Raw genomic sequence first — 25,519 nt, forward strand, 5'->3', positions numbered from 1 at the left:
TATTTGTTAGGAAAGTTCCTTGCTTTAACCATGTCATACATTTGTACTAGGTATTTCTGGCAGTATATATTAACTTTTGTCCCTTTGTGGATAAAAAATGTTATACATTTAGTACTATACTCGAGTGTTTCAATCTACATCATTCGATTTTGTCGCCAATCAATGAACGCCACGTACCTGGATTAGGTCTCCATTGCGTCATCTTAACCATTTGAGCGAGGTTTTCAGCGGGTTAGGGTTTATCTATCCTTGATATGCTTAGAAGGGAAGGGGGTTTGTGGATGGTATGCCAAACTAGCGATGGGCGCGGGGGCGGCGATGGCGCCGTCGATCGGGTAGTAGGGAAGACTGTTGGGTGGGGCTACGACGTAGGCGTCATGGTGATAGCCTGGGAAAACCGGATTAGCATGGCAACAGTGAGTGGTGATGGGATGCAGTAGCGGGGAGCCGCCAGAGACGAAGAAAGAGGGCAGAGTGGGGACACAAACGCCGTAAATGAGATGTTAACATAGAAATGCTTTCACACTCGCCGGAGAACGTGAAGTAGCGAGCGAGGAATGACAAGGAGGGAGAGGATATAGGGTTTAAGGACAAGAGGTGTGAGCCATTGGAAAAAACAGATCAACAGTAATAGTGTAAACCAAATCGAGTGCTACTTGCCTACGGAGTACTTCTCTTTTCCTGTATGCCTTGTGAATTCATCTGCATGGAGGTAGCTACGGTTTTATCACGAGATCTCTTTTATCACTCCCCCTCCCTCCTATTCGGCTATTCCTTTCCTTCGCTCTCACTTCGTCCTGCTACTACTACCACCACACTGGTAGCGGTAGGCTGTAGCTGTAGCTGTACCTGTGCGCTCGCTCTCCCTCTTTTTGGGAATTACTCGTGCCATTAAAAAAAGATCGTAATGTCTCGTGTATCCATTGGCGGATCCAGTGGGTGGTCTGGGTGGTCCACCGACCACCCTGTGGCCCACATGTCAGTCAAACATAATAGAAAAAATGAAAAAAAACAAGCCATCATGTTCATAGTACGTGAGTGCGGCGTCCGTTCGACGTTCGTAGTACGTGAGTGCGGCGTAAATGCGCGCTCGTGCTCGATGGGCCGGCCCAGCTCGCAGGGGGAGTTGGATCGGCAGACGTCGAACTGTCCAGGGAGGCCGGGACTCGGGAGGGAGTCGGATCGCCAGACTCCGCTTGCCGCGAGCCTGTCGCGGACGCCGCCATCGCCCTTCGGCCTTCGCGGATCGGCATTGCGGCACCAGGCAGCCGATCGGCGATCAGGTGACAGGTGATCCTCGTTCCTCCCCGTCCATCTCTAGTTCTCCAGTCTCCACCCTTCCTCAGTTCTAGGCGTTCGTTCATTAGTTTTGCTAATTGGTGAGTTTTTTTTAAAATTTTAAGAACTCTTGAATAGTTGAATTATGAAGAGAAACGAAGACATTCGATCGCTTTTTCAGAATGCAGCAAAGAAGGCGGCTGTTGCTGCTTTGAACCCTGACCCCCGCTAGCATCACCGCCACCCCCCGCATCAAAGCCATCGGTGTATGACATCAATCGCCTTCCATATGATCCAGGTGAAAGGCTACCCATTGAAAATTATCATGTTAATGATCAAGATGCAATCCGTAGAGCATATATTACTAAAGGTGCTTGCAAACCTTATATACATGATTTTCCATACTGAAACATTGGAGGTGTACCTCGTCGATTCAGTATACAATGGTTGTATAATTATGAGTGGCTTGAATATAGTGTCAAGAAGGATTCTGCATTTTGCTTCACATGCTACTTGTTCAAGAAGGGCAGTGGGTCAAATACTTTTGTGGTTGATTGATGGAATAATTGGAATATAGGAAACACAGCACTTCTTAAACATTGTGGTTCTAGGGCACATAAAGCAGCTCAAGAGAGGTGCATTGGTTTTATTAATCCCAAGGTTGCAATTGATTATCACATTGACAAGTAGAGTGAGGAGGAGCTTCGTCTTTACAAGAAAAGATTGACATATTCACTTAGATGTATTAAGTTTCTTTTGCATCAAGGATTGGTATTCTATGGACATGATGAAAGTAAAGAGTCTAGCAATAGAGGCAACTTCATTGAACTTTTGAAGTTTCTTGCAGGAAATAGTGAAGAAGTGAACAAGTATGTCTTGAACAATGCACCAAGTAATTGCACTTTGACTAGCCTAAACATACAAAAGGAAATTATTCATTGTTGTGCCATAGAAACTAGAAAGAAAATAATTGGGGAACTTGGTGATAAGCCCTATGCAATTCTAGCTGATGAGTCTAGTGATATATCACATAAAGAACAACTAGCTCTTTGCTTGCGTTATGTTGATAAACTTGGAAGGTCATGTGAGCACTTCATTGGAGTTGTTCATGTAGATGATACTACATCTTTGTCACTTAAGAAAGCAATTGAAGGTTTACTTGTTATTAATGTATTGAGTCTGCAGCATATTAGAGGCCAAGGTTATGATGGGGCTAGCAATATGAAAGGAGAAATTAAAGGGCTCAAAACTTTAATCATGCAAGAATCACCTTCTGCTTATTATATTCATTGCTTTGCACATCAACTCCAACTAGTTCTTGTTGCTGTTGCCAAGGGAAATACTGACTGCAAGACTTTTTTTTATCAAGTATCTATCTTGTTGAACATTATTGGGGTTTCTTACAAGCGTCATGATATGCTTCAAAATGTAATGCTTGAGAATGTTAAGAAAGCACTAGAGTGTGGTGAGCTTGAAACAGGGAGATGATTAAATCAAGAGATGGGTTTGCCTAGGCCTGGTGACACTCGGTGGGGCTCTCATTACAAAACTATATGTAGCATCATCACTATATATTCCTCAATTCATGATGTGCTCATTGAATTTGGTGCTGATATTGCATATAAGGAAGATTGGACAAATATACATTTGTGCTTGGAGCATTTGAAACCTTTGAGTTTGTTTTCTTTGTGCACTTAATGTATGTTATTCTTGATACACAAATGAGTTATCCGAGTGCTTGCAGAGAAGAGATCAAGATATTCTTAATGCAATCTCACTTGTTAATGTGGCAAATAGCAGAATGCAGGAGTTGAGGTCTGATGGTTGGGATAATTTTCTTCAGAAGGTCACTTCTTTTTGTATTAAACATGGTGTTGAAGTTCCTGCTATGGATGGTGCTTATGTGCCTTATAGAAATCAGCGTGGTATGCCCATGCCCGAAACCAAATAAATGATGACCATTTCAGAAGAGAAGTATATATTGGTGTCATTGATCAAATTAGTCAAGAGCTTGATAATCGGTTTGATGAGATCAATATGGAGCTACTCTCTTGTATGGCAGCCTTCAGTCCTTCCAACTCCTTTGCTTCTTTTGATGCACGGAAGGTATGTAGATTGGCTGAATTTTATCCTAAGGACTTCTCCAACAATAATTTGTTAAAACTTGAATTGCAACTTGATAATTATATTGATGACATGCGACAAGATGCTAGCTTCCAAGGTCTAGACAACATTGTTGATCTCTCAGTTAAGCTTGTTGAAACAAAAAGGCACAAAGTGTATGATATGGTGTACTTGCTTCTCAAATTGATATTGCTTTTACCGGTGGCAACTACGAGTGTTGAAAGGGTATTTTCTGCATTGGTTATAGTGAAAATAAAGATAAGGAATAGGATAGGTAATACTGTTTTGGATGATTGTCTAGTCATATTTATTGAGCGATATATTTTCTTCCAAGTTGATGAAGATAATATAATTGAGACATTCATGTCATTGAGAAAGCGGTGGATAAACAAGTAATATTATAAGTCTCTCATGTTGCTATATTTTAAAGTATTTGTATTTCATTTGAACAATTTATATCAAGATTTGGCGTCGTTCGTAGCTTAATATTTGAATTTAAATCTTATTATGTTATTTAATGTAACCGGTTTTAATGAATTATAATATGGTTTTACCGAATTATAAATGGTTTACCGAATTGTATTAGAAATTTTTTTACGGCGCATACCCAGAGGTAAAATCCTGGGTCCGCCACTGCGTGTATCTCTGGAAAAGTTTAGCGGTCTTCAACGTCACTGCTCTAATTTTTTTGTGCCATCCATACCACTGCCGTCAGTTTGGGCTCTAACGCCGTCAAACTGCAGGTGTAAAAAATCAAAAATACACTTATGTCTAAATATGTCATTAATTTTTTTGAGTATCTTAACGACTTCAAATGAAAAAACTTAAAACTAGAAAGTTGTAGATCTTATCGAAATCTATAATTTTCATATAAAAATTATCTTCATTTAATTCGGTAAAAAAAATATGATTTGATATGATTAATATATCTTAGAAAAATCATATATATTTTTTTGCGGAATTAAATGAAAATAATTTTTATATGAAAATTATATATCTCAACGAGATCTACAACTTTCTAGTTTTGAGTTTTTTCATTTGAAGTCGTTAAGATACTCAAAAAAAATAATGACATATTTAGACATAAGGGTATTTTTGACTTTTCACACTTGCAGTTTGACGGCGTTAGATCCTAAACTAACGGCAGTGGCATGGAGGGCAAAAAAAAATTGGAGCAGTAACATTGAAGACTATTAAATTTTTCTAGAGACACACAGAGCATTACGATTTTTTTAATGGCACACAAGAAATCCCTCTTCTTGCCTTCCTGGTTGGGTGGAGAGAGAGGAGAGTATAGCTACACAGCAAAGTACATGTTTACTTGCTCGTATACGATTATAGATTATAAATTATTATTTTTTACGCAAAAACAACTAGTAATAAATAATCCAAAATAATCCATAATAAATAATCTACGATCGGTTATTGCGTGCCGAACAGCCTAGACCCACCGCGCATACATACATACATATACACGCGCTCCTCCGCGTCTCTCTGTGGGAGCGCCAACTCGCCTCTGCTGTCCTTGTTCACCAGCTGTGTACTTCTCTTGTATGCCTGCCTCTGCGGTTCTGCCTGGGCGTGGTCGGCGAGGGGACTGCCGCTGCTGCTGCTCGCGTCGGCTGCCGTGACCCACCCACCCGACCTCCGGTGATGGCCGAGGCCGACCGTGACCGGATGCGCCTCCGCGCCGCCGCGCTCACGCTGCACGACGCCGCCAGGGACAAGCCGGACCGGAAAGCCGACGTCTTCGCGGATCTCGGCTCGCCGGTCTCGCCGCTGCGCCTGCGCCCGGCAGCGACGCCCTCGTCCTCGTCCTCCTCTGCCGGCTCCGCCAAGTCGCCGGCGCCGGGCAATGCGGCCGCGGGGAGGGGAGGCCGGGGGAGCCACTCGGGCGAGCTGGCGCCGGAGAGCACCAACCTGCCGCGCCCGCCTGGCCACCGCCGCTCCGGATCTGGCCCGCTCATTTTCTCCGGCGCCAGCAGCAGCGCCGGCAGCGTCGGAGGAGGAGGGGGAGGCGGCGGGAGCGGGAGCACTGCCAGCTCACCGCTCACCAATGCGCTCCCCACCGGCAACATCTGCCCGTCCGGCCGCGTCGCGGGGGCGACGGCGGCCGCCACGCAGCCGCCGCGCGCTCGCCCGGTCGTGCTCGGATCCGGCACCGGCCACTACGGTCATGGCAGCATCATGCGCGGCGGCGGCGGCGGGAGTGGCGGGGGAGCGACTCCCGCGAGGACCAGCGTTGACGCGGCCCCGCTGCTCCACAGCAACAACTCCTCGAGGTCCCCGGCGAGGTGCCCTGCGCTGCCGGCCACCAGCGGTGGTCTGCAGGAAATCACTCGCGCGGGGAACGAGTGGTACAAGAAGGGCCGCCATGCTGAGGCGCTGCGGCACTACGACCGTACCGTGGCGCTCTGCCCCGACAGCGCCGCGTGCCGCGGCAACCGCGCCGCCGCGCTCATCGGGCTCGGCCGCCTACCAGAAGCGTTCCGCGAGTGTGAGGAGGCCGTCCGCCTCGATCCGGCCAGCGGCCGTGCGCACGGCCGCCTCGCCGGCTTATGCCTCCGGTGAGACTTTCCTTCGCTTGCCTTGTCTGCGCATGCCTGTTCTCCTGCTCTGGAATGGAATGGAATGGAATTGCATCCATAGATCTCGCATATTTGTCTCCGCTTTGCTTGCGTGCAAATCCAATATGCTGCTCCTTTTCCGTCACTTCCCTGTGGCATGTTGATCTGATTTGGGATTATTACAGTTATGGTGCTGATCATTACTGTTTCTTCCCTAGCTTTTTTGGAAGTAAAAGCTCTAATCCTGTGATTACATGAGAAACATGAGAAAGTTTGCATTTTTATAGTTGGTAGTATGTTGCAATGAGTTAATGTGGACTTAACACGATGTGCATCACACAATGCAGCTGATAGGGACTGCTTACCTGCATTATCGATTGTGCTTTGACCACCTCGGGGATAATCTCATATTTTTTGAACAGTGGTCCTGATTGTATAATTGAAAAAATGTAACTTTTTCTCGATTGCACAATGACTGACTGACTACCATATTGCAGGCTTGGGATGATTGAGAAGGCAAGGACGCACTTCACACTGGCTGGAAGTGTAAACCAGTCTGACCCTGCCGAGTGGCAGAAGCTGCATGAGGTGGAAATCCATCAAGGGAGATGCATGGATGCAAGGAAAATTGGAGATTGGAAGAGTGCACTCAGGGAAGCCGATGCAGCCATTGCCATTGGAGCGGACTCCTCTAGATTGGTAACCCTTCATTATAATTTTGTTTGAAAATATGTTGCCTTTTCCTGGTAATCGAGTCATTCACAAGGGAACCGTACTTTTGCACTGCAGCTTCTTGCCTTGAGGTCGGAAGCACTGCTTCGGTTGCACAAATTAGAGGAAGCTGATTCGACTATTACAAGCTTATTGAAATTGGATAATGCATCATTGCCTTCAATGCCAACCAAAGTCTCAGGCTCAGGCATGTCAGCTGATTCTTATGTCCATATTGTCCAAGCCCAGGTCAACATGGCATTTGGAAGGTACAAATACCGAGCCTTGAGAATCATGATTTGTCGCCTTCTTTCCTTGGTTCTAGTGACACAATGATTGAAACCTGTTTCTGCAGGTTTGATTCAGCTGTTGCACTGGCTGAGAAGGCTAAGCTTATTGATCGTGTGAGCTCAGAGGTTGAAGTGATCCTAAATAACGTGAGATTAGTCGCAATGGCTCGAGCCCAGGGGAATGACCTTTTTAAGGCAGACAAGTTTGCTGAAGCGTCTGTAGCCTATGGTGAAGGGCTGAAATATGAGCCCTCAAATCCAGTACTATACTGCAATCGGGCAGCTTGCTGGTCAAAGCTGGGTCGGTGGGCAAAAGCTGTTGAGGACTGCAATGAGGCCCTAAGAGTCCAACCTAACTACACAAAGGCTCTGTTAAGACGTGCAGCGTCCTATGCAAAGGTAAGGATTTTACATGCATCATTACAGCCATGATTATTCACCGGTTTTGTTATTGACACCTTCATTTAATATTTTATTAGCTTGAGCGTTGGGCTGATTGTGTGCGGGACTATGAGGTGCTTCGCAAGGATCTTCCTGGTGATACGGAGGTTGCAGAGTCCTTGTTCCATGCCCAAGTCGCATTAAAGACAGCCCGTGGAGAGGAGGTGTCCAATATGAAGTTTGGAGGGGGAGTTGAAGAAATTACCAGCTTAGAGCAACTCCAAGATGCTATCCATTCACCTGGTGAGTTTCTCCTCTACATGCTTATTCTGCTGTACCCTAGGCCCTAGCCTGTTATAGTCATTTCACCTCCCTATTGATTCTTGTTGTGCTAAGAAGTGAATAGCTAACCAGCCCTGCCCATTCTAATATATCAATGTCGTTTGACATGCATAATACATATTCAGTTCAGTATATGGAGTGAATGTTATTTATGTGGCATTTTTTTCAGGTGTATCTGTTCTTTACTTCATGGCTACAACGAACAAGCAATGTGCACAAATTACCTCATCTGTGGACTCCCTTTGCTCTGAGTGCCCTGCAGTGAATTTTCTGAAGGTATTGCACCTAACGTATCTCGCATCAATTGCTGAAATTAACTGCATCTGATATGAGTTTCCAAATTTCTAATCAAACATCTGTATCCAACCCTGCAGGTAAATGTTGACGAGAGCCCTCTGTTAGCAAGGGCAGAGAATGTGCGAGTAGTCCCAAGCTTCAAAATTTACAAGGATGGCACGAGAGTGAAGGAGATGATCTGCCCTAGCTTACAGGTCTTGCGCTATTCTGTGAGGCACTATGCTGTCTCCAGCTCTTGAGGTCTGGTACCCAGTTCATTGGTCCTGTTAGTGTCACCTGCCAACATTTCGCCAACAAATTTGTCCCTATATAATATCACAGTCTCCACAGCATTTCACCAGCTCGGTATAACCCCCTATTAGGCATGTTGAGCAATCTTGCTATACAAAGAAGGAACCTCCTGTAGTATAGTGCATTTCTCCCTTCCCTGTGGCCTTAGTCCTTGTCTCACTTAGGCTCCTCCTATTGCAACTATTTCCAGCCACCATTTAACCCAGCTTAAGCTATTCTTCCATCTCATGCATCGCTTGGCTGTGCCTGCCTAAATGATAAGTCCACTCCTGAAGAAAGGCTCCTTGTGTGGTGTTCCTTGGATGCATGCTGTTGTCAGAGAGGAGAATAGGTAAACGGCTGGCTGGTTTTCTTGTTACATGTACATATATCCCATATAGCAATACATCAAACCCATTCATAGATTGGTTCACTGTGGAGAAAAGGCGGTACTAGATTCGGATTCGGAGGCGGCAGATGGGAAGTACAGGTCTAGTTGCCATTGTAGAGAGGGAGAGGATAGTTGAATCGTGCTATTGGTATGGTATGTAGAGAGACAAAACAGGGAGGTGGCTGGTGTGGTTCATGTCATTTGCATATAGTATATGCCTTTCTGGTGGTCTGTGGCGCTGATACATATATACTATATATATAGTTCATGCTGACATTTGTTTCTATGAATAAAAGATATATCTATTCTTTCCTGTTTTTCCGACTCAGATCTTGTTGATCCTTGTTGGTTTTCCATACTTGCAAATAAGCTTCCATTCCGGATCACACAGCACAGCAGCAGGTGAGGTCCATGTATCATCAGCTTCACGCCTCTCTACATGTTCATTCCACAATTAGGCTTCTGCTGGTACTGCTGTCACCTGTACTGCAAGCCTGTAGCTTAGCATGATGCATGTTTGCATGTGGCATGAGAGCCCGGTCATGTGTTGATATGGGGATGGATGAAGAAGCACGGAGTGTGCTGGCCCCTGTGCCGTGTGTGCTGCGTTTGCTTTGTCTGCCTGTGATTCGTCCAACGCTGCCTGGCTGCCATCAGCTAAGCTAGGAACAGTAGGCGCTTGCCACTGTTCCCAGTGAGGTTTGCAGTGGTAGGAGGACAGGGCTTTTGAGCTTGTGATTGTTGGCCATCTATGGATTGCAACTGCGAGGGGGCAATGATTTGGGTCCCCAGTCAGTCCATCTGAGCCCGAGACCTCTCTCCTGAATGCAGCAGCTTCTTTTTGCCTGAATGTGAATAGCAAGTTGGTTGGTTGGTTGGTGCTAGCCTGTTCGGTTGGCTGGTTTATATCGTTGCTGGTTTGTGAAGAAGTACTACTGATTGATTTGTGTGAGAGAAAAATACTGTTCTGGCTAGAAATTTACGATTGTTTACGACAAGCCTCAGCCAAACGAACATGTTGGTTGGGCAGGAGCAGCATAGTACTCCTACATAAGTCTGTGCAATGCAGACAGGGCCCTGGGCGATTCGCCGCCGCTGCGTCCATGTTCACGAGACAGGGTTGGTACCCACGGCAAGTTTCAGTCCCAAATGGAAGTGGAGCAGTACTGGCTGTAGCAGTAGTATATTCTCAGCTCAGCCATGGAAGTTGCACTGGATCTGCTAGCTATTATACTGTACTCCGTAGATCAGATGCTCTGCACGCATGGCAAGGCAAGGCTGGCCAGATTCCATCTGTCTCTCGTCTCCCTCCTTTGAAAACTTGCTGCCGACACGACAGGAACACATGAATACAGCAGCAAACAAAGAAAATTCAGACATTGTCTCGTTCCTCCTCTAAAAATTACTTCTTATCCTATTAAATGTTTAGACACATGCATTTAGTATTAAATATAAACTAAAAAAATTAACTAATTACACAGCTTGCGAGACAAATCTTTTAAGCCTAATTAGTCCATGATTTGACAATGTATTGCTACAGTGACACGTGCTAGTGATGGATTAATTAGGCTTAATAAATTCGTCTCGTGGATTATTGACAGATTCTGTAATTTATTTTTTATTAGTATCCGAACACTCCATACGACATCCCCATGTGACATCTAATGTGACACTCCAAAACTTTACACCTTAGATTTAAACAAGGCCTGAGTCCAGTCGAATAAAGGACAAAAACAAATAGCTAGGCAACAGTGGAGGGAGTACTCCTAGGCTCTTGCATGGTGTGCAGGTGAAGTCGGTGTGCTAGTGAAGTAACCTAGGGCATCATCAATGGAGGCTATCACTCTTAGCGGTTCTAATACAAATAAAGCGATAAGACTACTATTCACACAATGCAAAGTATTACTACTTGTGATTTGCAAAGAAACTTTTTTTCCTTTCATCATGCCTCACCTTTATTTTCTCTTTCCCTTCTTTTTTAGCATGTACCATCTTCTCTCTCCAAGCATATAGCTTCTGCAAGTGGGCAGAGCATCTATATTTTTATTCGATCCTACATGGCTCTTGCAGCTACTACCAAAAAAAAAAGTAGCGTTGGGAAGGCCTTATGCTTGCTCAGCTCAGGTTTGTGCACAGCACAGCTAGTAGAGATGGTGTCCATCCTGCCGTTGCCTCCCGTTGTTCACGGGCCGACAATTCAGCGTGTGTGTGCGTGGCAGCTCGCAAGGGACGCCAGGCAGGCAGCCGCCCGTTGGTGTTTTGGTAATGGTATGGACTGCCGCCTGCCGCCTGCCGCCTGCCGCCTGCCGGTGGACCGTTGCCGCCTCCGCCTCACTGCACGAGCACCACTAGGCCATGTCCAAGTGCAGCTTCCCATGATTGGATCGTTGGGTTGCCGTTGCCGACCGGGCCAGTGTCAGGTTCACAGAACATTCACACAGGCCACAGGCTTCAGCAATGTCAGTTGTTGTTGAAGTTGAGCCTCAGAGATGTGCAGTTGGCTATGGGCCTACAGTATGCCCTATGGAAACAAGTTTAGGTCTTGTTTAGTTCTCAACAATTTTCACCCCAAACTATCACATCGAATCTTGCGGCACATGCATGGAGCATTAAATATAGACAAAAAAAACTAATTGCACAGTTTGATTGGAAATCGTGAGACGAATGTTTTAAGACTAATTAGTCCATGATTAGCCATAAGTGATACAGTAACTAACATGCGCTAATGATAGATTAATTAGGCTTAATAAATTCGTCTCGCAGTTTCTAGGCGAGCTATGTAATTAGTTTTTTTATTAGTATCCGATAACCCCTTACGACATCCCCCGAAACATCCGATGTGACATCCAAAAATTTTCATTTCGCGAACTAAACGCAGCCTTACATGGCAGCTTTCTGACTAGAACTTACAGCTATATTTCCTGGCAACCAGCTCTTCGTAATGTTTGTTTTCCTTTTGGGATCCTCTACTGTTTGAATCGAGTGACTAAAGTTAGGAGGTGTCATATGGGGTGTTCGGATACTAATAAAAAAACAAATTAGAGAATCCGTTAGTAATCCACGAGACGAATTTATTAAGCCTCATTAATTCGGCATTAGCACATGTTTACTGTAGCACAACATTGTCAAATCATGGACTAATTAGGCTTAAAAAAATTGTCTCGCAAAACAATTTCAATCTATGCATTTAGTTTCGTAAATAGTCTATATTTAATACTCCATGTATGTGTCTAAACATCCAATAGACAGCGACTAAAGTTTAGAAGGTAGAACCAGACACCTTACAAACACTAACTGAAGGCAGCCCTACAAAATCCCTTTCTACAAGAGGGGTGGTGAGTGGTGACTGCCTGCCCTCCAGGACGCTAAAACATCAAATGGCCCTAAGTTCTAATAGTTCTGTGTTCTAACCGAGCAGAAGTAGCGCCGCCTATACAGCTAGAACAAAATTTTATCCTGGTAGATGTCCAGTGCGTCCATGATTTTCTGTAGGAGCATCTTTCGGTGCAGCCGATACCTGCACGTAGAATGAAAGAAGGTAATCTTAACAACCGATTGTTGAAAAGCTGTATGCTTCATGATCCACATGCAGGCCCAAATATGAAACACTAGCAATCATAACAAAATAGTTAGTTCACCTACTTGATTGCAATTTCTCGGGTTTTGCTGATATGTACATCGGAATCTGGAACATAAGTCAAAATCTGTTTCAGTTCGGGGTGCTCTTACGAAACACAGTCCTATGGAAAACCATGAAACACAGCACTTTACCTAGGATCTGCTGGTCTTCCTCGATAGTAGTTGAGAATGAATCCAACATTTGGCGGCACTCCTCTTGCAGCACCTGAGCAGATTTTCTCTCCACACTAGGTATTGCAGGAACGTCACCGTCTGACCATGTTGGCAATGCTCTGGCTGCTGCTACAACTGCTCCATCGACAAAGTCAGTTTCTACTGAGGGCAACGCGGCTGAAAGCAAATACAAACAGGGTGGTCAAAATCAATGTTAAACAGACACATTCGACCAGTAAGGAAGTATTGTGCAGTGATTCATACAATTGTGGTACAGCTCATCATGCAAGCCAGCAATATTGAAGACAGATGAGAAGGAATCCATGTGAATCGTTGCAGGGCTCGAGAAATTTATGAGCTCCCAAGGATTCTGCAGAATTGGTTTCGCATACACAAGCAACATAAGATGTCAGTCTAAAAATGGTATGCCACATGTTGTACATAATGGGGTTGTAATTTCTCAACAGGTGCTGCATTGTGGTGTGTGTGGTACACCAAAAGTTGTGCAAAAGGGCATTATAATTTTTTTCCAACAGACACTGCATTGTGGTGCCTATAAGAAGCAGCACAGAATACTTCAAAACGAGACTAGTTTCCTAGAAGCAGGATCTTGATTTCACAGATACAATTCAACTGACAGTTATCCGATATCAAAGAAATCACAAAGAAAAAAAATTCTTACATCCTTATACATAAAAGTAAACATCAATAAGATACAAGTGCATGGCCATACCGTTGGTGATGAGAAGCCATATCTTTCCATAAATTTGCTGTTCATGCCACTCATATAATCTATTGTCATCTGTACATGAGCACATGGGCCAAAGAGCGTCATAAAAAAAATGGCATAAAAATTTGGAAGAATAGACTTTGTGAGGATAGCATATTTTAGCAGAGACTGTTAGAACAAGGCTGTGCAGTGATATTTCTATTGGTACGTGGGATAGAGAAACTTTCCAACACGGGACTGGAGAAATGGAATGATCTAATTACAAGTGCATAATAATAGAAAAAAAGGTTGCGAATGGATCTAACATTTACACAATTTTAATGACTGCCCTTTTCGGCGTCATTTTACTATCCATTATTTTTTTAACAGTTATTTAGGCCTTGTGTTAACAAAAACGTGAGGTCTGCAACCAAGGTGCATGTGCAGCATTGATTATGTTCATAAATCCATGAAAACAGAGCATTTAACTTCACTAACAACATAAACTAAGTAATCCTTTGCTCGGGGAAAAGTTAAGATGAGCATACATCCTAGACAATACCTCATCTCCTTTCTTGATAGCATGTCCAGCCTTAATCATAACTTCAAGCATACGATCTTTAAAACGCCAATGCAGGAAGCAATTAGCATTGGGCGAGTGGTTCAACATATCTGGGGAGAAAGACAAATCATGATTTAGCTAAAGTACTCCTAATCAGATAACTGGGAAACGTGCTAGCAGTCAGAACAATATTTTGAAGGTGAATAACTATAATGCATGACTGGGAGAAATATCTGGTGTTACATGTGACAGTAGATGTATTTATGGTTCTTATCTCAACAGTTCTACGATGTACAAGCATCATTCCTGTTATAGAGATTATCTAGGATGAGTTTTAAGTTCTAGTTTACATCTCAATCTAAGTCAAATGCTAGAATGTTGTATCTGTGTAACAGTATATATATCAGCATACAAAACTACAAAACAAAGTAGAGAAGAAGTCCAATTGAAGTACATAATTAACCATATTTACGTGATTATCATCTCAGGCTCATAACACTAGCGCCGTGTTGTTAGCTTAGGTGCCTATGCATACTGGAGGGGGAAAAGCAGCAATTGCGAAAATTAAAGGAAAGAAATACCGGCATAAGGTGCTAGCACATTCGCATCTTGGATGAAGGCTCCCATTCTCAACTTCAAGTTGACAGAACGAGACTGTACTATACTCAGTGCCCAGAGAAATCTCTCATGGTCACAGGCAAGGCGTTTCAGCTTTAGAGGAATTGGTTTGTCCTGGATATTACCCATCAAGTTAGTGTTAGAGGAGCTCAAGGAAGGTAAGCTAGTGTAATAGTAAAGAAGTATACCCAATGCTTTTGCCAAAAGTCAATTGCTCGCTGCTGGTGCTGTAACATTTGTGAGGCAAGATCTTCATCTTCTAGTTCCATTAGATCTTCCTAGAAAGCCAGGCATATGAATTCATTCAAACTGCAGAATCAGGTATAAGAAGCTTCCTCAAAAAAAAAAAAAAAAAAAAGGACAAAGCAGAAGTATATACTTTTCGTTAGCTTTTGGATACCTTTGGTGCCAGCAGCAAACTAGTGCATTCATCAGCACTTGGCAAAAAATCAGAATATAACTGCCAAAAGTTGTCTTCTATATCAAATGCATATAGAAGAAGGCATGCTAATCTTAGATCCCAATCTGTCTGCAAGAGTAATACAAATTACATCAGCTTGCAGCGTACATCACTTATTGATGCTTTAATATTTGCTGAAGGAAGAAAAGAGGATTGAGTTTTTGAAAGTGGTATCACTCCTCTCTAATTTAACTGAGCATTATGGGTTTATAACATCAACCATATGGATGGAATGTGCACATGAATTGCTCTGGAGTATCAATTACGCAGATCCTAGTTGTATTGAAACTAAAGTACTGTATGAATATTGAATGCTAAATTGCACCCATACAATTGCAACTTCAACACCGTTCAGTTAGATGGCTGTTACAGAATGAATCCCAAAATAAATATACAAAGCCAACAACTGATTAACAAAACGATTAGCATGACAAAGCTATTAACTAATTCTCTAAACATCCAACAGAAACTAGTGATGGCATCTTAAGAGTTCAGTTTTCTCTTTGCGATGAAAGATTTGATCCACTTACCTCTGGATCTGTTGACTCAATAATGTCAAATATTGGATGACCTAGTGGAATAATGTCGGGGAAGAACATCCAAGGTTTCTTTTGAGTTATAGTCAGCATCAGTTCCAACGGAATCTCCATAATCACCTGGAAAAGGAAGCAAAATCAGCACATCTTTCAATAACGTTGTTCATCATTGTGTACTAAAAGAACCAAACCTGTTAATCAAACAGTTTCAGCATGCCAAGAATATCATATAATTCTGTTGAACAGGATAGGCCTATAGCACACATCAAGATGAAGAATTTAACACGTGGGTCTGGCATTTCAGCAGCTTAATGCGAGCAGACATGTAACTATATAAGCCATATTTTTTGGCAGCAGCAAGTATGTAGCAATTAACTTTGACTTCCTATGGTAATTGTATACTACTTACTAAAAAGATAGTGTAAGTGTGTACCACTAAGGAAATAAGTTGCCAGATCTAATCAGTATACTGCAACAGTCACTTATTCGCATGACAGTTTCCAAATTCCAACCCAATCACAGATTCACAGGTGCTACATCCAAACACTAACTAGTGTGGTGAAGGACGTCTCCAGCTGCACTGAGCTGGTGATTTGAGCCTCAGACTGATCGGAGAAGCCCTAGCTAGTGATTGGACAAGGGGAGAATTGTTGAATGAAGTGTCTCACTCTAGCTCTGCGGAGTGGCTCCACGTCCCGGGAAGCGTAGACGCCCATGCCGTCGGGGCCTTCGAGGAACTCGATCCCGTAGGCGCGCATCATCCGCGCGTATCCTATCCGGTAGAAGTCAGGGTCCGCGGGCTCCATCTGCACACATTGCGATGACGTACGCACATACACGATCATCATCAGTGAGGCGATTCAAAATTTAGCGGCGAGACCAGAGCTCCCGCGTCCGTTAGCGAGCGACAAGAGCGAGAGGGAAAGGGATAGGACCTCGGGCGGGAAGGGGTCGTCCTCCTGCGGTGGTTCGAGCAGCCTGAGCGGAGGCGTTTCGTCCCGCTCCAACGCGTCTTCCGCCACCGGGGGAGGCGCTGGCGGCGGCGCCTGCAGGCGCGGGCGGCCCGCGCGTAAGGGACGCGGTAGCCGCCGGACGACGGGTCGCCAGGGAGTGCGGCGGAGGGACGGATTAGGTCGAAGAGAGGGGGAGAGGAGGGCGGAGGCGGTGGGGGTGGCCATGGCAAGGACAGTGAGGGACGGTGAACTGGACTCGCCGAAGATGTTATCTGTTGGGTGGCGGGCGTGCGGCGTTGGGCAGCCTAAGTCCGCTTTCCCGACTGTGAAGGCGGGAAACCCTGATCCCTTCCGTTTGAGATGTCACAGGGAATTTTTTAAAAATAAATAAATAAATATTGTTCATCCATTTGGTTTGATAGGATCGGCAGAGAAATATGCATTCGATTTGAAGGTTTCTTTGGAATGAAGTTTTTTCCTATTTTCTGGGTTTTCTAGTGTCCTATAAAGTTTCTATATATTTTTTTGTGAAATTTCTGTGTTTCAAAAAAGAAGATAATTACAAGAACAAAAAATCTACTCCAAGGTCGTCTTTGATTCTCTCATGTTGTGTAGCAATGAGGTAGGTTATTGTGTTTTTGCTGTTGCTCGTTCAAACAAAAATCCCTAAGGATCCCATATAACACTCCTGCATTTATTGTTGAGTTTGGAAAACTCCCCTCAACTCAAAACTATAGATCTTACACTTCAATTATTAAAACCGAACAAATTACCCCCTTATAATAGTTAACAGTGGGTTTGTGGCATGTCATCCTTTTTTTATCAAAAAAAGACTAGTAAACAAGGATTTGAAACCACGAAAAGGAATAAAGTATCTTGAAGCCTCTAAATAACCCAAGAAAAATCCTAGAGATACATTAGGATATGAGAAGCCAAAATAAAATATTTGGAGCTCATGAGAAAATATCTCTAAATCTTCTAAATGTTGGATTTAGCTTTATAAGATTGGAAACCATCCAGGAATATATATAAAACTCATGAAACATACAAATCTACGTCTAAACACATTTTGAGAATTTCCACAATAAAAACACAAGTTTACAACTGGCATGAATGCAGCCAACATTACCGCGTTTTGCACTCATGCTGGTCGCATCTCATGTTTTTATTGTGCAAAGTTTTCAAAATGTGTTTATACATCGATTAGAAAGTTTGAGAATTTTCTTTTTTTAATATTTTTTATTTTCCTAGTGCTCAATCCAAATTTTGGAAGCTTTCATAAATTCATATGCTTCAAATATTTTATTTGGATGTCTCGAGAAAATTTTGTATTTGGCCCTAAAAATAATGCTCCTTTCTTATTTGACATCGAAACTGAAAATCTTTCCTATATGTCCTGAACTCGAGTTTTTCTTTCCTATTTGACACTTCCGTCAGTTTGGGTTGTTAACGGTGTCAAGTCCTATGTGAAAAGTCCATTTTACCCCTATAGTTTTTTACTAGTCCTGCCATTCCATGGTTAATACTGCTATCTTTTATGAAACATTGCAGTTTAAGATAAAAACATTCATAAAAGATAGCAATATTAACCATGGAATGCCAGGATTAGTAAAAAACTCTAGGGGTAAAACGGACTTTTCACATAGGACTTGACACCGTTAACAACCTAAACTGACGGAAGTGTCAAATAGGAAAGAAAAACTCGAGTTCAAGACATATAGGAAAGATTTTCAGTTTCGATGTCAAATAAAGAAAGGAGCATTATTTTTAGGGCCAAATACAAAATTTTCTCCTTGTACTAATGTGTCTCTGATATTTTTAGTTCTAAAGATATTTTATGTGGTTTAAAAAACTTATCTAGTATCCATCTTAACTAAAAATGGACAATGTCGCTTAAAACCACCCTGGAAACCATTTTTAACTATTATATGGGGGATAACTTGTATGGTTTCGAAAGGTGAACAAAATAAGATTTCTGGTTTTTTTAGTTGAGTCTTTTTCTAAACAACAATATAATCTTTTAGAATCTCAACGAGCTTTACTTCATCTTATTATATTTGGCTGTTTTCAATCATGCATTTCAAGTGCTACCTTAACATACCGGTGGCACTTAGAAGAATAAATATGACCGTGACACATTATTTTATATAATACTTTTTTTTCAAATTTTGGGCATCCATATTGTTGGTGCAAGCAATGTGCTACTAGTGCTAATAGTTAGCAACTAAAATTAGTACTAACGGATTTAAACATATCTACTAATTAGACCAACTAACTATAAGTTTCATTAATAGATTTGGGGTTGCTAATAACGATAGGTGCCGACACCTATTAGTAGTTATCAGTAAGTTGATTCAAACAGGTCCTTAACAAAAATTAGCTAGCTAGCTATTAATTAGGGCACTCCCAATCAAGGAACTACATGGTTTCTATGTTCATTAATTAGGATGCTAACTAAGCAAAAAGATGATATAACACTGCAATTAAGAGAAGAGACAGAGAGAAAGAAATTATTTCTTATATAAGAAATCATGTCTACACAAAAACCAAGATATGAAAAATATGATAGGTGGATGATGAAGAGAAAAAACACGTGACTGGACAAAAAATTATTATATAAAAAATATCCGTTGAAACATATCCCCTCCGTTTCAAATTATAAGTCGCTTTGACTTTTTTAGTTCATAAATTTTGATACCAAAAAAGTCAAAACGACTTATAATTTAGAACGGAGAGAGCAGTTTTCTATATGTAGTGTCTACTTAAACTAATAATACATATACTGTGGATTTTAAAATTGGGACTGCCCTTAGCTATTATCCAGCAAGCTATTAGAGGTATGGATCAAACATGATGTAAGGGTCAGTTTGATAAACACCTAGTTGACTAATCCGTTCTAATTTATAAGTCATCTTGATTTTTTTTGGTACCTCCATTTTGGAACAGAGGGAGTAGTTGATTTTGACTAAAAAGTTAATCCACCAACTTGCTCTTCTAAGATACACTAAAATTATTTGTTAGCTAGTTTACAATGAGCTCTCGTATCAAACAGTTCCTAAATCAGGACGGAGCAATCGAGTTGCTGGTTCATAGGAAAAGACGACCACTCCACAGGAATCCGTTGACCGTTGACGTTGACTAGATCTAGCCCTCTTTCTCTGGCTTCATTCAGCAAGTCTTCCTTTCTTCCGAGTCTATGAGTTGTGGTGCTTCTTTTGCTCAATCCTGCTACCAGTATCGCGGTCCATCAAATCATCTCCACGATGGAGTTCCTAATCTGCAACGTGTTCCAGTTTTTTCCATCCCTCGTTCCCAGGCCCGGCTACTGCGTGCGCTGCGAGTACCACGTCGGCCAGCTCGGGGCCGAGGCCAGGTGGTTGAAGAGCAAGCGCGACGACGTGCGCAAGGAAGTGAGCTTGGCGGAGAGGCAGGGGATGGAGATGACCAACCTGGTAAGCCAGTGGCAGGGGAGAAGAATTTATGCATCTTTTTGGTTTTCTGCTTTCTGAGAATGAGGTCGTCGATCGTAAATGAACGATCTTTGATATTGTGATCGTAGTATCTTCGCATGTCTTCTAGGTATTTGGCCGTGCGGCAAGTGATCAGGCGTTCTTCTTTAGCCCTGTCGACGTCCTCTGTTCGAACAACTGCAGCTTTCTCTTCGTTATAATGTTTTACCCTAAGTGCTCGGAAGGCCATGTCCGCGGAAACTACGTCCTCTGAGCCGTAGACAAAAAAAAATAAATAAAGACACACCGGTGTTGCGACTAGTTTAAGTGTGCAGTCCCTAGATCACAGCGGGGAGTTCTTTGAGCCATCTGCTCGAATGTTTTTTCTCTTTCTGGTATAGTCTCTTTTCGAGAGCATCGATGATCATGTTGGCTCTGGATTGGGCAACGGAGATGCATCTGTGTTCGTAAACGTTCTAAAAATGATGACCGTTCAATGTAGAGGTCGGTGATAATGCTGCCGTGCGGATGAGATCGTCGCGGACCTGCAGAGGGAGCAGGGCGCCGTCGGCGGGTGGTGGCGAGCCCCACGGGCGTACTACCGCCTGGGCAAGCGGGCCGCCGATGCGCGGGCGGAAGTCGTCAGCTTGCTCGAGCAAGGATCCACCTTTGAGAGGCTGGCCGCGCCCGTGTTCATCCGCACGGAGGTGCGCCCGGTGACGACGACCCCGTTGATTAGCCCGGATCCCCTTCTGGCGCGGCTCCGCGATGCTTTCCTGGAGGATGCCGGGAGCGTCATGGGCATCTACGGCATGCCGGGCGTCGGCAAGACCACGCTGCTGCGCCACTTCAACAACACCTTCCTCTCGGCGGTCGCGGTGTCCATGGGCATAGACCTCGTCATCTATGTGGAGGTCACCGAGGACTACAGCGCGGCCGCGGTCCAGAGGGCTATCATGGGTCGCCTGGGTCTCCCGTGGGACGACGACAGGACCGCCAAGGAGAAGGCACTCGCGCTCTTCACCTACCTCCACAAGTGGAACTTCGTGCTCCTCCTGGACGACGTGTGGAAGCCCCTGAACCTCGATGAGCTCGGGGTCCCTGTCCCCGGCTGCCAGGGCAAGAGCAAGGTTCTGCTCACGACGCGGCTCGAGCAACTGTGCGACCAGATGGAAGTGGCGGCGAAGATCAAGGTGGAGTGCCTGAATGGCAGCGACTCCTGGGAGCTGTTCCAGCGCAAGGTGGGCAACGTGCTGAGCAGGGAGACCAGACCTCTGGCTAAGGACATGGTGTCAATGTGTGGTGGCCTGCCACTTGCGCTCACGACGGTTGCACGAGCCATGGTGTGCAAGAGGTTGACGCAGGAGTGGGATCATTGCAAAGCACTTCTCAATCTGGCGCCATGGCAGCTCGAGTGCTTCAAGGACAGCCTCCTCACCAGCTTGAAGAGGAGCTACGACAACCTGTGGAACGATGACCTCAGGGGATGCCTCCTGTATTGCTCCTTGTTCACGGGAGAGTTGCTCAAGGAATCACTTGTGGAGCGCTTGATAGCAGAAGGATTTGTGAGTGATTTTACAACCGATGACATGGATAATCTCTACAACAAAGGCCATTACATGCTTGGCATTCTGGTGACCTCCTCTCTACTAGAAGCAGCCGGTGACTACCATGTTAAGATGCACCCCATGGTTCGCGCCATGGCCTTATGGGAAGCTACAGATCGTGGCAAGATGGAGAACAAATGGCTAGTCCAAACAGGTCCTCATACAAGTGCAGCACCCCCGGCCAAGAGATGGAGCAGCGCAGAGAGGATATCGTTGACGCGCACTGATATCCGCGAGCTGAATGAAACACCAACGTGCTCCATTCTGAAAAGTTTCTTCTTCAGAGCAACCGGTTTCTAGAGAGAATATGCCACGGTTTCTTTAGCTTCATGCCTTGTCTCAGATTACTAGACCTGTCACGTACTCGGCTTACCACATTGCCATCCGAAATCAAACTGCTTGTCACCCTGCAGTATCTTTGTCTCAACGACACATCTATCCATTCCCTTCCAGATGGGATTGGGGCTCTGGTGAATTTGAGGTTCCTTCTGCTGTCCAATGTACACATCGAGAGTATAACACCTCGGGTGTTAGCCTTGCATAACTTGACTTGCATAGCATGAGCATGATCATAAAGCATTCATATATAAGCTTTGACACTTGAAACATTGGATTGCAACATCTGCAACGTTTGCTTATTATCGCATGTTTCTTAAACATATGCAACTTTTCTCGTTATTTCATGTCTCCATGTGTCTATGCATATGATCATGAGTGGACACATGTACTTGGTGGATGTGAGTCACACAAACATGTAGCCACACCTAGGGTGGCAAATAGAACCTTGTTCAGGGTTACATTTCATGAACCAACACTTAGCTTTCTTGTGTTTACACTAACTAGCTCAATGAGTGACTACTACATGAAATGATTGGATAACCTTGCAAATAGCTTAAACATGTTTAGAATATCATCATGAACAACTTTGGTATTTAGGGCTAGGGCTAATTTGGTCATTATGTCATAGTTTGAGTATGTATCATCATTTGAATGTAGCTTGTTTGACCAAGTTTGAACTAGGTGTTAGGGACCTTGCATGGAGGAGATCACTAAAGCAAAGTTGTAGTGTTTGACTTAAGGAACAACTTTTATTTTTAGGTCATTGACTGATTCAGCTCCTAGCATGCTTGAATGGGTCCCACAAAAATCAGCAAAACCAAGATTCAACACTTAACAAAATTTTGCTGTCTTGGATCACCGACAGCCTGACAAGCCGACATTGATCATGATTTTACTCAGTTTATGTTGCGAGTTAGCACGAGATCATTGAACAACATTTGGAGATGGTACTTAGGACTACGACTTTGGTTCTGAAAGAAATCACTGAATCGCTTTTGTAACACCTCGGGTGTTAGCCTTGCATAACTTGACTTGCATAACATGAGCATGAGCATCAAGCATTCACAAATCATCATTTACAATTGAAACATTTGATCGAAACATATGAAACATTGCTTGTTATCTCGTGTTTCTTGTAACATATGCATATGATCATGTGCAAATGAATGCAAGTGGGTAATGTTGGTCACTAAAACACCTTAGCTATACTTAGGTTAACAAAAGAAACCTTATTCATGAAGGCCACATTTCTTGATCAAGCACTTAAGTGATATTTCATGAGATTACTTTCAATAGCTCTATGAGTGACTACTACATGAAATGCTTAAATGACCTTGCAAATTGTTTAAACATGCTTAGGATATCATTAGGAACAACTTTGGTATTTCGTGCTAAGGCTAGTTTGGTCATTTAGCCATGGTTTGTGTATGTATCATGATTTCAAAGTGACATGTTTGACTAAAGTTGAACTAGGTGTTAGAGACCTTGCATGGAGGAGTTCACTAAAGCAAAGTTGTAGTGTTTGACATAAGGAACAACTTTGATTTTTGGGTCATGGACTGATTTAGCTTCTAACATGCTTGAATGTGTCCCACAAAAACCAGCAAAATCCAGCTTTCATCACTTAACGATTTTTTTCTAAGTCCTAGTTCACTAACAGTCTGACAGCCTGACTTTGGAATGAAATAACTTGAGTTTGGTTGAGTGTTGGAGCATGATCCTTTAATAACAATTGGAGACGGTACTTAGGGCTACAATTTTCGTTTACAAATCATTCACTGAATCACCCTGTGTCGATGGCAAATTCAACTTGAAATCTCGTCGTCAGGCTCGGCTTCGCGTTGTCTGACGAACTGAATCGCCCAGCTCGGTGGCCGACCGGCGTCAGGACAGAGCCGCCGCGTGTCCGCGGCGTTGGCCGCGCGTCGCCGCCGCTCTGATCCGCCGGGCAGCGCCAGGCCTGAGCAGGCCATTATCACCCCGCGTGCGCCCGCTCCATTTCTCACTCACTCCCGCCCGCTCTCTCCCTCTCCAGCGCCCTCCTTTGCTCTCGCCACGGCACCAGGCTACGCCGCCAAGCACAGCACCGCCTCCGCCATCACCTTGTGCGCGCTACACTACATCACCGCCATCTCCATCTCGCCATTCGTTGCGCCTCATCCACCACCATCGCCTCGACGTGTTGACTGCTCCAGTTGCGCCTTGGTGAGGGCGTATTTCCGTTTTTTCCCCTCTCGCCGGAACCTCGGCCGCCATTGCCGCCTCCACGGAAAGCTCGCCATAGCTCGGCTCGTCGGCGCTTTTCCTTCGGTTTTGAGCGTTAGCGTTTGGTTAGGACGCGTATTAGCCAGTGCTAGGACGTTACCTTCATTAGTTGATCCCGCCGGCGTGGAACGCGACGACCCGCGCCGCCGCATTCTAACCCCCGCACCGCCGCGCCGTGGTCAGGAGTCGTCGGAGCTTTACGTGGAGCTTTTGTTGTTGAAATAGAGTCGCTAGGTCACCGTGGTACCACTGCGCGCCTCGCCTGGCTTTCCCGTGGCCGGAGATGGCCGGCACAGCGTCGAGCAGCGCCACCGTGCCGCCATCACCGACGACGAGCATGCTCCACCCACCCTCACCCGCCACCACCTAGGTCGTTTGATGCGCGCTACTCAGTAGGTGGTGTCGTGAAGACCTCACCGCCGGCAACCTCGCCGTCGGCGAGCTCTGACCGCGCCAGCAGCGTTCATCACCGCTGCCCTATTTTCGTGTCACTGACGCGTGGGGTCACCTGACCAGCGGGTCCCACCAGTCAGCGACTCATTGTTTGAAGGCTAACTCATTTGATTCCAGTTTTTGATTTATTTTGGGAATTTTGTATCTTCAGTTTGGTAGCTCCTAAAATGTTGAAATAAATATGATTGTGTTGCTTAGAAAGTGTAGTATTTAAGAAAAATATGTTCTTGGTTTCAACAGTAGAAATTTCTGGAGATTTAAATAGGATTTTGAAATGTGCTTTTGAATGCATTCAAATTTGTTTATTTTATATCTAGAGTTCCTGTGCTCCCAAAATTTTGAAATTTTTGTGGTAGGCTATTCTTGTCATATATGAGCTTGGGTAAACATTTGAAGACCAGTGCATGTGTAGATCTATAGTTATAGATTTTTCTTTTATAAATAGTTAATCCTTGCATGAATTTTTATAAATTAATTATGAGTCCAAAATTCATGAAATTTGTTGGAGGTGATACTAGTACCATATGGGTGTTAGGAAAAATAAGAAATCTGTTGTTTGACACTTTTCAATAGGATTTTCCATTTTTGCTATTTCAAGCCTTGCTTCCTTATCATTTTTGTATAGAATGTTCTACTTAGTAAAATGACATGAAATTTTTATAGTAGTCCTTTGATAGCATTAGTAAGGCTCTGTAAATTTTTTGAAAATTTATTAAGCACATCTGATATATAATTATTAGTTAACCTAGATATCTAAATAAAATAGTAAAGGCAATTTAATAAATAGTTTGGGCTTCACCATTATATCATCTTAACTGTATTTGGTATGCTTACACTGTTGGTAGGTTCTAGTTTGTCAAATGTTGAATGATTACATAAAGTAGAAGTATTCTTACTTTATATTGCATGTTAAATCATTTCCGGACTGATTCTAGAGTGTGAGGAGTTACATGTTGAAACTGATGTAGACTATAAAAATGGTTAATAACAAAGTTGTAGAGAATTTGATAAGCTTTCTAGAAAGTCCAGGATCACTATTTTTAGATTTGTAGAACTCCAGTTATGAGTGAAACAAGTAGCTACTGTATGGCATAGTCGATGCATTGTAAAAGTAGTTAAGTAGTA

At 43.7% G+C, this 25,519-nt stretch overlaps 2 protein-coding genes across 3 annotated transcripts; one reads left to right on the forward strand and one right to left on the reverse strand.

The window, feature by feature from the left end:
* The first annotated feature begins 4,917 nt into the window (after positions 1 to 4,917).
* LOC136512196 (TPR repeat-containing thioredoxin TTL1-like) lies at positions 4,918 to 8,964 on the forward strand. Of its 2 annotated transcripts, XM_066506176.1 has the most exons (7): positions 4,918 to 5,969; positions 6,467 to 6,668; positions 6,759 to 6,949; positions 7,036 to 7,369; positions 7,450 to 7,654; positions 7,863 to 7,969; positions 8,068 to 8,964. In XM_066506176.1, exons 1-7 carry the CDS (start codon positions 5,056 to 5,058, stop codon positions 8,227 to 8,229), a joined length of 2,115 nt encoding a protein of 704 aa, XP_066362273.1. In that variant the 5' UTR covers positions 4,918 to 5,055; the 3' UTR covers positions 8,230 to 8,964. The 2 variants fall into 2 exon arrangements, with proteins under 2 accessions (XP_066362273.1, XP_066362274.1); XM_066506177.1 differs by lacking the exon at positions 8,068 to 8,964 and having other exon boundaries at positions 7,819 to 7,954.
* Positions 8,965 to 11,819: 2,855 nt separating this feature from the next.
* LOC136513491 (protein PLASTID TRANSCRIPTIONALLY ACTIVE 14-like) lies at positions 11,820 to 16,540 on the reverse strand. The gene is made up of 12 exons (XM_066507487.1): positions 16,264 to 16,540; positions 15,997 to 16,134; positions 15,323 to 15,448; positions 14,733 to 14,861; positions 14,521 to 14,610; positions 14,296 to 14,446; positions 13,715 to 13,824; positions 13,177 to 13,245; positions 12,708 to 12,813; positions 12,423 to 12,620; positions 12,294 to 12,336; positions 11,820 to 12,168 (listed from the first exon to the last, which is right to left on the reverse strand). The coding sequence occupies exons 1-12, from the start codon at positions 16,504 to 16,506 to the stop codon at positions 12,090 to 12,092; spliced, it is 1,482 nt and encodes a 493-aa protein (XP_066363584.1). The 5' UTR covers positions 16,507 to 16,540; the 3' UTR covers positions 11,820 to 12,089.
* Between the last annotated feature and the right edge of the window lie 8,979 nt (positions 16,541 to 25,519).

The sequence above is a fragment of the Miscanthus floridulus genome, chromosome 16, assembly GCF_019320115.1.
Source record: "Miscanthus floridulus cultivar M001 chromosome 16, ASM1932011v1, whole genome shotgun sequence".
Classification (NCBI taxonomy): domain Eukaryota; kingdom Viridiplantae; phylum Streptophyta; class Magnoliopsida; order Poales; family Poaceae; genus Miscanthus; species Miscanthus floridulus.

What these genes read in the sequence shown, in the direction of transcription:
- LOC136512196 (XM_066506176.1), top strand. Translation starts at nt 5,056, where the DNA reads ATGGCCGAGGCCGACCGTGACCGGATGCGCCTCCGCGCCGCCGCGCTC. An exon ending in CTCGCCGGCTTATGCCTCCG is followed by an intron (nt 5,970 to 6,466) that starts GTGAGACTTTCC and finishes ACCATATTGCAG; the next exon opens with GCTTGGGATGATTGAGAAGG. An exon ending in AGATGCTATCCATTCACCTG is followed by an intron (nt 7,655 to 7,862) that starts GTGAGTTTCTCC and finishes CATTTTTTTCAG; the next exon opens with GTGTATCTGTTCTTTACTTC.
- LOC136513491 (XM_066507487.1), bottom strand. Translation starts at nt 16,506, where the DNA reads ATGGCCACCCCCACCGCCTCCGCCCTCCTCTCCCCCTCTCTTCGACCT. An exon ending in ACGACCCCTTCCCGCCCGAG is followed by an intron (nt 16,135 to 16,263) that starts GTCCTATCCCTT and finishes CAATGTGTGCAG; the next exon opens with ATGGAGCCCGCGGACCCTGA. An exon ending in CTATCAAGAAAGGAGATGAG is followed by an intron (nt 13,246 to 13,714) that starts GTATTGTCTAGG and finishes GCTCATGTACAG; the next exon opens with ATGACAATAGATTATATGAG.